Source organism: Galeopterus variegatus, unplaced genomic scaffold, assembly GCF_000696425.1.
Source record: "Galeopterus variegatus unplaced genomic scaffold, G_variegatus-3.0.2 Scaffold12226, whole genome shotgun sequence".
NCBI classification, from domain to species: Eukaryota; Metazoa; Chordata; class Mammalia; order Dermoptera; family Cynocephalidae; genus Galeopterus; species Galeopterus variegatus.
This window is the reverse complement of record NW_007738337.1, coordinates 8,143-22,397: the sequence shown is the minus strand read 5'-3', so window position 1 is coordinate 22,397 and position 14,255 is coordinate 8,143. Positions and strand designations below refer to the sequence as shown.

At 49.9% G+C, this 14,255-nt stretch overlaps 1 protein-coding gene across 1 annotated transcript in view; it reads left to right on the top strand.

Annotated features, from left to right (window-relative positions):
• LOC103610997 (catechol O-methyltransferase-like) overlaps positions 1-390 on the top strand; it is a 12,311-nt gene extending 11,921 nt beyond the window's left edge. Inside the window, exon 5 of the mRNA XM_008595048.1 lies at positions 1-390. Coding sequence (XP_008593270.1) covers positions 1-161 — 161 coding nt within the window. The 3' untranslated portion in view covers positions 162-390.
• The last annotated feature ends 13,865 nt before the right edge of the window (positions 391-14,255 follow it).

The window sequence follows — 14,255 nt, the reverse complement described above, 5'->3', positions numbered from 1 at the left end:
ACAACGTCATCTGCCCGGGAACACCAGACTTCCTGGCACACGTGCGCGGGAGCAGCCGCTTCGAGTGCACACACTACCCCGCCTTCCTGAAGCACAGGAAGTTGGTGGACGGCCTGGAGAAGGCCATCTACATGGGCCTGGGCAGCCCGGCGCAGCCTTGACGGCCCGCCCTGCTCTGCGCTCCCTCGCCAGCCTGGTTCTGAAGGGCACGATGGACGTGCTCCCACTAACCCTACTTCTGCGGTCCTGGGGTCTGTCCTTAAATGCAAAGCATGCTGCAGGCCTGAGCCCTGCCCACGTTAACCTCTCGGTGCTGCAGCTCCACGCTGTCTTTTCTTTAACGACAAATCCCAGGCTCTTTACTAAAATCAGCTAGCTGTAATAATCTTATATTCTAATTTCATATTTTAAAAAGAGAAATCCCGGATCTAGATATTTAGATACGAGAGGTCAGCTTAGCACCACGCTTCTCACCCTCCACGTGGCCCCCATACCCTGCTGCGCTCCGCTCCAGCACCAAACACACTGAGCTCCCCTTGACGGGATGATAATGCCATGGGCCTGGCACAGGGCTGGCTGAGTTCTGGGTATTACACCTGGCCCAATAGTGGAGAGGGAGCCAGCCCTACTCAACACTGCTCCTTCTGTGGCCAGGCCAGGGGCACCTGTTAGCACCACATGCATGTCTGCCTGCCTGGGAAACCAGCACAGGCCAATCGGCCAGACTTTACACCCATCTCTGACCATGGCAGGCACTGGGGACAGGTGGACACAGGACCACAGAGCAGCACCCGGCCCTCTGGGTCCACATGTCACACTGAGCGGAAGCACCTCCATCCCCAATCCCACCTGGCCTTGCCTATGGAAGAGGAAGCAGGCTCAGACTGTCACAGCATTTCTGCTGGTTGCCAGCTGCAAGTGACAAAGCAGAGTTGGTTTGTGTGTACCTAATCCACGGCTGTCCCCAACCCCCTCTCTGGCCCTCCAGCCCCAACTCTCCCAAGGGGTCAGACTGCTGGCCACCTCAGAGGCTCTCAAAGGCCCTAGTACAGGCTGAATTCCCAGACTGGGGGCAAAGATCAACCCTTTCCTGGCTGAGCCCACCTGTGCCTAAACCAGCCACTGGCCAGGACTCTACTCCTGGGCTTCTAGCCCAGTTATGCAGCCAGAAACCAGTTTGTTCCTCTGGACATATGGAGAGATCAGCAAAATGCCCTAGGGGCCAGGAACTGACCCCTACCCCACACGGAGCACAGCAGGTGGATACCAGGGCATCCAGAAAGTAGGGCCCTAGCTCAGGGTGACAGGTGCTGCCAGCCCCTGCTGCCAGAGGGCTCCAGGCTCCATGGCAGGGTCCGCACAGGATGGCCCTTCTGGTGATCCAATCCCTAAGAACAAATGGCTGGGCCTGAGCTCTGTGGAGGGACGGGGGAAGGCAGATGCTTCAGCCACAAGCACAGGCAGGTGTCGGCCAGCTGAGTGAGGCAGGACAACATGCAACCTCCAGGCAGGGCAGCCACCTCCACACACTGCATGGATAGAGACGTGGAGAAAGGCAGCTGCTATGGGTAGTGCAGGCTGACTCTGAGGGTCTCCGCCCCAGGGCCAGTCCCTTCTTGCTGGTCGTTGCAGGGCCCTGTGTTTGGGGTGTTTGAGGGTGTGGGGGACCATCCCTCCCTGGGTCCCATCTCCTTAGAGCCCTAAACCTACAGTGCCTGAGATGGGGCTGCAGGCCTAGAGGACCCTCCCTCCTAGCCAGGCATTTGGGCTGCTGCGCTGGAGGCCAGGGTCCTGCTGGGAGCACACAGGAGCAGAACATGCAGCCAGCAGAGGTTACCCAGAAGCCCGGCCCAGCAGATGGGAAAATGATCACATGAACAACCAGACGAGACAACGTACCAGGCATGCAAGCTAGACCCAGGAGTCAACAGGCTGAGGTTTAGTGTCCCCCACGGCGTCCACCAGCCTGACCGCAGGCCTGCTGGGTCCGGGAGGAGGGGCTTTCCTGTTGGGGTCAGGCTGCAGCACATGGGTGGGTGGGTGGGCAGGAGGGTGTTAGAGGCAGAACACAGCAGGTTAGTCAGAGCTGACGGGTGGGGCTTGGCTGGTCAGTGGGGCTGGGCCAGGGTGTTGTGAGACTGGGCCTGCCAAGGCAGCACGGGGGAGTGCTGAGGGTGAAGGAAGCTGAGCAGGTGTGGCTCACATGGGTTCAGGGTGGCACGTGGACGCACGACGCCTGTGTGCAAAGCCGAGGAACTGGCACAGCAGGTGGCAGGTGCTGCCCTTGCCACACCCTGCCTTTCTAGGATGGGTTACCTGTGTTAAATAAAAACTATAGGAGGCTATTGTTTGGGACTGAGCTCCTGCACTAGGCCCCAAAAGACTAGACTAAGAACCAAAATGGAGTCACTCATGCCGAGGTTCCTTGTCACCAAAGCAAAACTGAGTTATTCTCTGACCTTCCGAGAAATTAGGAGAGACAACAGCCAATTTCCCAAATAGGCCAGTTTCAATTATTCCCTCTGCTTTAATGCTTACCCAAAAAAAGCAACCTAATGTTAACCAAGCACTTACTTCTCTGTTCCCACCTTATAAGGAAAGTCACTTTGAAATGACCGGTCCACTTTTTGTTCTTTTTTTCTGCTTTCTTCAGCCCTTTTCTCTCTACAAAACCAAACTCCTCTGCTCAGCTCATTGGAATACTATTTTGTTTTATTTTATTCTGTTTTATAAATGAAGTGTTGCCCAATTCTAGAATCACAAATAAAGCCAATAGAGATCTTTCAGCTAAATTTGTTGTAATTTTCTCTCTTGACCCCTGGAACAGCACTGTCAGTGCCCACGCCCATGGGGACAAACAGGAGACCACCTGCCTGGACACCCACATGAGTGTTCCCCCAATGGTTTTCTTTGGGGCTTTGGAGAGACAAGTCCTCACTCTGCCCCCATCTCTCCCAGGGCAGCCTTGGGAGTTCCCTGCTCTGCAGAGCGGGGCAGCAGGAACCCTTCACCGAGCTGGGAAGGATAATGTATCTGACTCCAAAGCAACCTCTGTGCTTGTCGAGACCATGTCTTAGGCTGGAGGGGATTCCACAGTTCTGAGCATGACAGTACAGGAAAGGGCTTCATTTTCTCTGATCACAGAGAAGAAACCAGTGAACACTGGGGACATGGTCCTGGAGAACACCCAGAGGGACAGTCCCACCTGGGAACACCTTTGAGGCAAAGGGAAGGAGATGCCTCTAAAGTATGGGACAGAGGGAGGGCCATGGAGAATGAGCCCATGTCCTCACACCCTGGCCCACAGAATAAGCACTTGTGACCCACCAGGTGTCTCCTGGGGGCTCCTTCATCGTCCATGACTGCCCAGGGGTNGTTGGGGTTGCCAATTTGGTATGGCTACCTCAGTGATTACTCAGTTGGACACTAGTGTCAGTCAAGTCCAAAATTGACTACTGGGAAGATGGCCGGGCGTTCACGCCACTCCCTCCGGTGAGTCTCAGCTCCCGCGTTGCACTCCCGCGTTTAGCTCCTGCGGCAGCCTCTGCAGCCAGAGACGCCCCAGCCACCTCTTGCCGCCCCTGATGCTCCTGGCTCCTGTTCGCGCCGCAGCCTGCTCAGTCTCTCTTCAGCTCGCGGTTCCAGTGGCGCCTGGGGCCAGGGAGGCGGCAAGTGAGCAAGTGTCCTGTGGGTAAGAGATTCAGGAAATGACCCTTGTTTGAGGATGAAAATCCCAGGAAGAAAGTAAGCGTGGCCCAGGGACTTTCTGAAGCCGGGAAACCACAGTGGGCTCCAGGCCAGAGAGCGGGGTGCCAACTTGAGCCTAAGTGTTTCTTCCAATTCTTAGAGCTGGCATCAAATGGCACCTCATCAGAGAGGCTTTCCCAGGTCACCCCACCTAAAGTAGCCCCCAGCCACTCGGGGTCACATCACACCACTGTCTCCCTCTTTCTGAACTTATTAAGGTATTGTTTATATACAATAAAATTCACCAATTTTAAGTGTACAGCTGATTGTGGCACTGGCTCATGATCACGTAACCACCAACATTGAGATCTAGAATAGTGCCCTCTTCCTAAAACTTTCCTCCTTTCGCCCTTCCCCCAGCCCTTGGCAACTTCCAATTTGCTGTCAATATTGTTTTTCATTTCCTGGACTTTCATATAAGTGGAGTCATACAATATAACGTCTTTTGTGTTTGACTTTTTCCACTTAGCATGACGTTTTTGAGACGTGTCCATGTGGTTAAGATTTAGGGTTAGGGTCGGGTCATGTGTTTCTTCCATGGAGTATTCCATGGTATGGATATATACAATCTGTTTATCTATTCACTAGTTGATGGAGTTTGGATGTGTTGTCCCCTCCAAAACTCATGTGGAAATTTGATCTCCAATGTGGCAGTGTTGGAAACTGATTGAGTCATGGGGGTGGATCCCTCATGAATGGATTAATGCTCTCCTTGGGGGAGGGGGGATTAATGAGTGAGTTCTTGCTCTATTAGTTCCCACGAGAGCTTGTTGCTTAAAAAAAAAACCCTGGCACCTTCTCTCTCTCTCTCTTGTTTCCTTTTGCCATGTGATCTGCTTGTACCCGCCAGCTGCCTGCTGTTTTTCCGCCATGAGTAGAAGCAGCCTGAGGCCCATGCCAGATGCAGCTGTCCCAGGATCATAAGCCAAATAAACTGCTTTCCTTTATAAATTACCCAGTCTCAGGTAATTCTGTTATAGCAACACAAAACGGACTAAAACACCACGTGACTGCAGTAATAACAATCCTCAAGGCTCAGGCCCTCCTGGCTCTAGTCCTGGGCCAGCGCTAAGCTGTTTGTATGGTTCTGGGCTCGGTGGGTTTGGTGAAACAAACCCTGGGGCAGAGTTTTGGTGTGAGGACCTACAGGAACCACGGCCCCTCTTGGTGACCATGTGTTGCTCCTGCTAACCACCACTCATGCCCACAAGCTGGCCCAGATCTGTCCCCATCCACTCTCCAGAGTTCCCTGATGGCCATTCAGCTGGGGCCTATTGCTGACCAGGGTTGGGCCACCAGGGGAGCTGGGGAGGAGGTCCACCTGAGGCTAGGAGGCATGTCCTGTCTCAGAGAGGTGTTTCTAAAAGCAGAACCCACCCCTGAGATGAGATTCAGGGGACAGAGGACTCACTGCAGGAATCTGAGCTAGTTGGTGTTCTTTGCAAATGGATAAATACTCATCTGAAGTTTTCACCAGCACCCTGGCTCAGCATCCCTGCAAACCAGAAGGGTTCAGAGTGAGGGGGTCATGGTGAGGGGTGGGGGGACATGGGAGGCATGGGTGGCCCCTCCCTCCCCTGCATCCTGAGGGTGTCCAGGACCCTTTGACCATAGTCATAGCACGAGAGGTGAGGACTACTCCTCAATGGAGCAGACTGACCTGAACCTGCTCAGACTTGGTGATGATATCCCATCTGCTCCTGGGCCACAAGGGATTCCATGTCCTCCTCCACGTCCAATCTGCAAGACAAAAATAATCCAAAGACTACACTGCACATGAGAGCTTCAGAGACCACACAGAATTTCTCCTGTTGGGGCTCCAGACACCCACCAGGTGAACCTCACCCCAAGGCAAAGGCTAGACCCTCCCTGCCCCTGGCCAGGGGTGCACTTCTGCCTGAGGACCTGAGACTAGAGATATCTGTGCAATGAAGCCCATTCTCTCTAAAGGCCCAAGACAGACACATGCCTGCCCAGCAGGATGCACAGTGTCTACCTGCCACATGTGAAAGGCCCATGATGGGCTGTTCTGGGCACCAGGAGGCAAAGCAGGGCTTCGGTGAGGTCTCTGTGTCATCAGCCTCCCGGGAGAATTCGCGGACTGGGCAGAGGCCCAGTTCTTTTCGAGAAACAAGACATCTCACCACTGCTCCATTCTACTTACATCTTAACTGACTCTGGCCAGTGAATCAGCTTAAAGAACACCACCAGCCAAGCAAGAAAATTTTTAGCTTGGGAAGGATAATGTATCTGACTCCAAAGCAACCTCTGTGCTTGTCGAGACCATGTCTTAGGCTGGAGGGGATTCCACAGTTCTGAGCATGACAGTACAGGAAAGGGCTTCATTTTCTCTGATCACAGAGAAGAAACCAGTGAACACTGGGGACATGGTCCTGGAGAACACCCAGAGGGACAGTCCCACCTGGGAACACCTTTGAGGCAAAGGGAAGGAGATGCCTCTAAAGTATGGGACAGAGGGAGGGCCATGGAGAATGAGCCCATGTCCTCACACCCTGGCCCACAGAATAAGCACTTGTGACCCACCAGGTGTCTCCTGGGGGCTCCTTCATCGTCCATGACTGCCCAGGGGTAGAGGGCTCCCCACCCCACTCCCAGCCTGGGGACCCCACGTCTCTGGTGGGCCCCACAGCGATCATCAGTGGCCCAAACTTAAGTCAGAGTTGACCAAAAGCTCACCCACGTGGACCCATCTCGCAGCCCAGACAGGCTGAGGATGTCCCTCCACCCCCAACCTCCATCTTCGCAGCCCATGGAGGCCCAATCCCAGTGGCTCTTCCAGGGGCAGACTCTGTCCTGTCACGGTCCGGAATCTCAGGCAGATCCCAAATCTAGGGCAGTGAGGCTGCTGCACATGTCAGGGGTTGCGTCTAACACGGCACAGGGCAGGGCCGTGAGCACAGCCCAGGGTCACCTCCCAGTCCCTGGGCCAGTTTCCCCTCCTCTGACCTCAGGCTTTCCACGTGGCAAGCAGGCACAGGAGCATTGATCCTGCAGAGCTGCTGTGAGCGTGAATGAGACGAGTGTGTGCATGGTCAGCACAGAGCGGCGGCCAGTGAGTGCTCAGCAGGCCTTACCCTCGGCACCCCAGCCCAGCGCCACCGCCCAGTAGAGACGGTCCCCAAATCAGCAGGAAGGGAGGACAGTAGGTCACACTCACCTGAATCTGTTCAGTCAGCTATGCTGAGACGTGCCTGTAGCCTAGAAGAAGGGCTTGTGCTCAGAGCACTCGCAGACACCTGAATGAGCCTCCAACTGCCTCAGAACATGGAGGCAGGTGGGCGCCCAGCAGCGATGACAGAGTTGGGTTCACGCAGCCTGTCGACAGTGGCGCCTGGAGTCAGCGTCCTCAGCCCCCAGAACTGCTAACATGAGAGTGTGTGCACGGGCACGGGCGTGCGTATGTGCGTGAGCACGCGTGCGTGCACGTGCCACTTCTCTGGCCAGGCCTGGCTGCTCTGCCCATGAGTGCACACAGGTCCTCATCACTGTCCCCAAGGGCATGTGGCTGGCATCAGAGCAGCTGTGGGTTCTCCCCAGTCTCTGCCACCCCACCCGGGGCTGTCCCTGGGGCACTGACAGAGGGAGAACAGAGGTCAGAGGCCTGCAGCAAGCTCACCTCCTCGCTGGGTGACTCAGGAAGCGTGTGAAGTGCCAGGTCTCCCGGAGGGGCAGGAATCAACATACCTTCTCACCTCCTCCTTGCAATAGCCCCCTGGGGGTGCCATGAGTAGTGCCCCCACACAGAGGGGCCAAGGAGGCTCCAAAGACAAACTTCCTGCCTGAGGTCACACAATACAAAGGCCAGCTAGCTGACCAGGTCCCTGCTGACCTGGCCACCACTGTCCAGGCCCCACTGTCCAGGCCCCACTGCCCAGGCCACTTGCCAATGGGGTGTGGGGGTGAAGACAGGTGGACTCAGCTTTGGAAAGTCAGCTTCTGTCCCTCAGGTGTCACGTGGGGCTTCTCCCTTGTGTCAACTCCACTTCCATGCTCTGCAGTGGCGACTGGAAATAAAACTGGAGGGCCTTGGAGTTAAATTGTCTCTGTAGCCCCTTTGTCCCCTCAGAAGCCTTCTTGTGGTCCCAAGGAAGGCCCCCTGCTCAGGACATGCCATCAGCTGCCCCATCCAAACAGGACCCTCCGGTGGCTGTGAACCCCCATTACTTCCCCCACACAGCCACTCAGAAACAACTTAAATGTCCATCAAGGCATGAATGAATAAGGCGTGACACTGAGGGTTGCGATCCGTTGCCGGTCACGAAAAAAGACAAAAAGGGAAAAAAAAACAGAAAATGTAAAAAAGAAGGAAATCCTGCTATTTACAACAACATAGATGACCCTGGAGGACATCATGCTAAGTGAAATAAGCCAAGCACAAAAAGACAAATACTGCGTGAGTCCACTGAGATGAGCTACCTAAAATAGTCAAACTCGTGGAAGCAGAAAGTAGAATGGTGGTTGCAGGGGCTGAGGGAGGGGAAATGGAAAGATATGGCTTCATGGGCATAAAATTTCAGTTACGGTAGATGAACAAGTTCTAGAGACCTGCTGTACAACATCGTGCCTATGGTTAACAGTGCTGTACTGTATGCTGAAAAATTTCTAACAGTAGGAGACGCGTGTGTGCACGCACGTGTGCATGTGTACATATACATGTATATATACACATATATGTATACATACGTATGTATTTTGCTGAGTACTATTGCACTGTATGAATGTACCAGTTTATCTGCTCACCCGTTAAAGGATATTTAGGTTGCATCCAGGTTCTGGCCATTATGACTACAAGCATTTGTGTACAGGTGTCTGTGTAGACCTAGCTTGTATTTCTCTACGGTAAATACCAGAGGCGGGATTGCTGGGTGCTGTAGCAGGTGTATGTTTAACTTTATAAGAAACTCCCAGTTTTCCAGCATGGCTGGGCCATTTTGCTTTCCCACCAGCGATGTATTAGAGTTCCTGCTGCTCCACATCACTGCCAGCTTGGGACTGTTAGTAGTTTTTAACATTCTAATAGGTGTGCAGTGGGATCACATTGTGGGTTCCATTTGCAATTCCCTAATGACTGACAGTGTTGAGCATCTTGTCATGGCTCATGTGCCTGCTGTGTATCCTTTCCTTAGCATGTGTTCAAGTTTTTGCCTCATTTTTGTTTTCTTCTTTTTTAATTGGGTTTTTTTGGAAAGTTCTTTACATATTTTGAATATGAGTCCTCATCATATGTGTGATTTACAAATATTTTCTCCATGTCTGTAGCTCCTCCTTCATTCTTTAACAGTGCCTTTCACAGAACAAAAGGTTATAATAATGATAAAGTCCAATTTATTAATTTTTTTCTTTGTTGGGTTTTACTTTCAGTGCCATATCTATAAACCCCTTGCCTAACTCTAGCAGAGTAATTTTCCTGTTTTTATCTAAAAGTGTATATTTTTATATGAGGTACTTCCAAAAGTTCATGGAAAGATTCAAATTATCTTTCAATTCTATTTTTCTACTAACTTAAGTACCCTCACATTTTATACTTAGATCTATGATCCATGTGAGTTAATCTTATATAAGTTATGAGGTTTAAACCAAGATTTATTTATTCTGCATATGTCACCTTTTCAATAATCAAATAATCAATTAGCCCATATTCGTATGGGTCTATTTCTGGGCTCTTCGTTCTCTTCCATTGATCTGTGTGTTTATCCCTTCATCAATATCATGCTGGCTTGATACTATAACTTCAGAGTAAGTTTTAAAGTTGGATAATGTGACAGGGCATCAAGCCAGGGACTGGAACCCCTGCCCACAACCAGGATACCACCAGCACCTCAGAGCCCCACCTGGGGACCCAGGGCATGGAGCTGAGGACCAGAACCCCCCCACCCACAACCAGACTCACCACCAGCACCTCAGGGCCTTTCTGGGTACCTAGGGCATGGAGCAGAGGACTGGACCCTGCCCACAACCAGGCACAACACCAGCAAGAAGGAGCATGCCAAAAACATCACCTCCATGTGGGTGGCCCACCACAGCCTCCACAGTGATCCCAGCTGCCACAAAAGTGGCTAGACATCACAACCACCATGCAGATGGTCTGCCAGCCACTGGAGTGCATTGACACAAGGAGAGTCACCAGCAGAGACCAAAGAAAAGAAGCCCATGCCAGAGTGACAGAAGAAGAATCTGCTCTATGATAATATTGGGGGACCTGAACACACCTTTCAGCATTGGCCGGGTCATCTAGGCAATACCTGAACACACCTTTCAGCATTGGCCGGATCATCTAGGCAACAAACCAACAGAGTAACCATTACTCTTTCAGAGGGAGAGAAGAAATCTAGGTTTATCAGTGGTTGGAGAGGGGAGGGAGAGGCGAATAGGGAGAGATTGGACAAGGGGCATAAAGAATAAGTACAATTTGTAACAAAATGCATACTAGTAATATTGATTTGGTCAACATATGTCAACATTGAATCCCCAAAATACATATAATCAATTATGATTTGATAAAAAAAGTTTTTTTTAAAGAAGTTGGATAATGTGAATCTTTTTTATTTTTTTCAAAATTGTTTAAGCTGTTCTAGTTTTCCTATCTTCATATACATTTTAGAGTCAGCTTGTCTACATCTACAAAATAGACCTGCTGGGATTTTGATTGAAATTGTAATTAATCTACAGATTAGTTAAGGAGAACTGATATCTTTACTATGTTGAGTCTTTCCATCCAAGAATGTTATATGTCTCTCCATTTATTTAGGTCTTTTAAAATTTCTTTCTTCAGATTTTGTAGTTTTCATAATACAAATCGGTGCATGTTTTTGTTAGATTCATACCTAAGTATTTAATTTGGGGAGGGCTATTGTATACGGCATTTATAAAAATTTGGTTTCCAATTATGATTTTTCTGCCATGACCTTGTATTGGGAGACCTTGCCAAACTCACTTATTAGTTTTACAAGTTGTTCTTATAGATTTTGGGGGGATTTTCTATACAAACAATCATGTCATCTGTGAATAATACAGTTTTATTTCTTCCTTTACAACCTCTACACTTTTGTTTTTTCAACTGGAGTTGCTAGGACTTCTGGGATAATGTCAAATAGGAGTATTAAGGGTATATTTCTTTGTTCCTAATTTCAGGGGGGAAACATTCAGTCTCACCATTAAGTGTGATGTAAGCAATAGAGTTTTTGTAGTTTTCTTATATCTAATTTAGAAAGTACCTTCTATCCCTATTTTGCTGGGAGTTTTTGTTTTGTTTTGTTTTATCACAGCTGGGGTGGACTTTTGTCAAATGCTTTTTCCGCTTCATTCACATAATGAATTACATGATAGGCTTTCAGTAAATAAAGCAAGCTTGCAGTCCCAAGATAAACCCCATTTGCTTGTGGTGCATTATCCTTTTTGTATATTACTAAATTTGATTTGCTCTGTTGTGTCGTGTATTTTGTATTTATGTCCATGAAGGATATGGGTCTGTATTTTCTTTTTTTGTACTCTTTTAGGTTTGGGGATCAGGATAATGTCCTCATAAGGTGAGTTGGGACATGTTCCCTTTTGTTCTATTTTTCTGGAACAGACAGAGTAGATTTGGTGCTATATCTTCTTTAAATGTTTAGTAGAATTGACATTGAAACCATCTAGGATTGGAGATTTCTTTTCAGTAGGTTGTGACTACAAATTCAATTTCTTCAATGGTTATAGGACTGTTCCAATTATCAATTTCATCTTAAATGAATTTCATAAGTTTGTGATTATTGAAGAGTTGGTCTATTTCATCTAAATTGTCCATTTTATGTGGTAGAGTGGTCCATAGTATTCTCTTTTTATCTTTTTGATGTTTTTATGCCCTGTAGTGATTTTCCATCTTTCCTGATATTGGTAGATTGTGTCTTTTTTATGTTATTCTTTGGCCTATTTTTTATTACCTATTTCTTTGACCAATTTTTATTTTTTGACCTATTCATATTCTATTTCTATTCTTTGACCTAGTTTTTTTCTTTTTTTGTAATGCAGGCATTTAGCACTATACATTTGCCTCTAAGCACTGCCTTATCTACATCTCATAAATTCTGAAATTTTGTTTAGTTCAAATTTCTAATTTCCTGTGAGACTTCCTCTTTGACCCATCCACTATTTAGAAGTGAGCTGGTTAATTTCTAGGTATTTGGAAATTTTTCTATTATCTTTTTTTTGGTGACTTCCAGCTGTATATCATTGTGTCATATATGCTTTATCTTTTTACACCTGCTAAGGCTTGACTTACAGTCTACCTTGGTGAATGTTTTACGTGTACTTGAAGAGAAAGTATATCCTACCGCACTGGGTGGAGTGTCTATAGATTCCGGTTTCATACCGTTGGTTGATGTGCTGTTCTGTTCTCTATACTTGCTGACTTTCTACCAGTTTTATCAATTACTAACAGAGGAGTGTTAAAGTCTCCAACTACAATCGCGGATTTGTAGAATGCTTCTTTCAGTTCTCTCAGTTTTTGTTCACTGTATTTTGAAGCTCTGATGTTAGGTGTATACACATTTAGGATTGTCGTGTCTTCTCAACAAACTGACACCTTCATTATTATGGAATGTCCGTCTTTATCCCTGATAATTCTCTTTTTTCTGAAGTCTACTTTGTCTGATATTAATATGCACACTTCAGTTCTGTTTTCTTCAGTGTTTGCATGGTGTATCTTCATCTATCCTTTTATTTTTAACTTACTGTATTAGTCAGGGTTCTCCAGAGAGACAGAATCAATACAATATGTTATATATATGAGAGGGGGTTTATTAGAGGAATTAGCTCATGCAATTGTGAAGAAAAGTCCCACAATAGGCCGTCTGCAAACTGGATACCAGTAGCGTGGCTCAGTCTGAGTCTGAAGGCTCAAAACCAGGAAAGCTGATGCTGTCCTTGGTGTAAGTCCTGGAACCCAAAATGATGTCCACGGACAGGACAGAAGAGTGTATCCCAGCCTCAGTGGGTAGGGAGAGATTCACTTTTATTCTCTGTTTTTTGTTCTCTCCAGGGTCCCAGTGGATTGGATGCTTCCTGCCCACACTGAAGGCGGGTCTTTCCCACCCAGTCCACTCAGGCTCTCATGCTAATCTCTGCTGGAAACACCCTTGTGGACACACCTAAAAAGACAGCTTTACTAGGTTTCTCAGCATTCCCTCATCTAATCAAGTTGAAACCTAGAATTAATCTTCACACCTAACTATATCACCAAATTTATCCACAACAGAAAAGCATCCCCAGGCCTGGCCGTCTGCTCAGCTCCTGTGCCCAGTTGGCACGGTGGCCTCGGTGAAGAAAGGAAATCCATACCAGGCTGAAGGACGCTTCCAGTGAGGTCAGACCTGCTGGCGGGGGAGTCACATAGGGGGACGCAGGTGGTGGGTCAGGCTGCCTTGCCTTATCCCCTCACAGGCTACAACCAGGCCACATCCAAGCCAGCTCCCCACATGCCTTCTGAGTAAGCCCCACCAGGGCATAGCAGGGCCAGGCCCCACCCGGCTCTGTTCACCTGACACACAGACCCTGAGCCCGGTGGGAGCCATGGCAGGTTAGGTCCTTGCACATGGGCACAGGTCATCTCCACCTGGGGAGCGTTCGCCCTGGATACCACCTGCCCCTGCGGCTGTTAGGGCAGCTCAGAGAGGCTCCTCCGGGCCCCCAGACCCCTCGGCCGCCAAGCAGGTGGTTAATGGGATCAGTGTCCCTGCTTCTCAGGAAACCCGCCTGCCAGAGTGTGTGCCCCAGGGATGCTCAGGGGTGTTTGTGAATGGATGAATGAGTCAATGAATGAATTAATGAATGAACAATGCCCTGGGCCTACCCACAGAGCTGGGATTGCCCCAGGGCATGGCAGGAGCGAAGAGCTCCAGGATCCCATGGACGGAAACCTCCGTTATAGGCTCTGGACCCAGCTTTGTTCACAGCTCCTGTCAGTGCCCACGGGCCGCTGCAGGACAGGGACGCAGTGTGGGCCTGTGACCCGCCACCGACTCCCCAGCGGCACGTGGTGGGTGGCCGGGTGCGCTGTACAGCCTGCTGGGGAGGTGGAGGCAGGGAGGCGGGAGTGCAGCAGCCCAGCCCTGCCTGCTGTGGCCGGAGGGGGCAGGGCACGTCTGGGCTTGGTGGGAGGCCTGCAGGTGTCCGAGAAGGTGGCCGGGTCCTTGAACAACTTGGAGGAAGACCCCAGCAAGCCGCGGCTGGCGCGGGAGCAGGAAATCCTCCCCTGCGGCTATGAGGCTCTGAGGTCTGGGTCTGTTTGTTTCCTCGGCGTAACCCGCCCACACTGACTGACTCCTGGACGGCGACCAGGCTGGCCTCTCACTGGACACAAACACAGGGCCACAAGTGGGATCTGAGGCTGCCAGGAGGAGGCAGGGGTGAAAAGGCCTCTCCCAGCAGGTGTCCGGGCTGGGGCCACCACTCCCTGTAGACTTGAACCCAATGACAGTGAACCCGAGACAGAGGACTTGATCGGGGCGGGA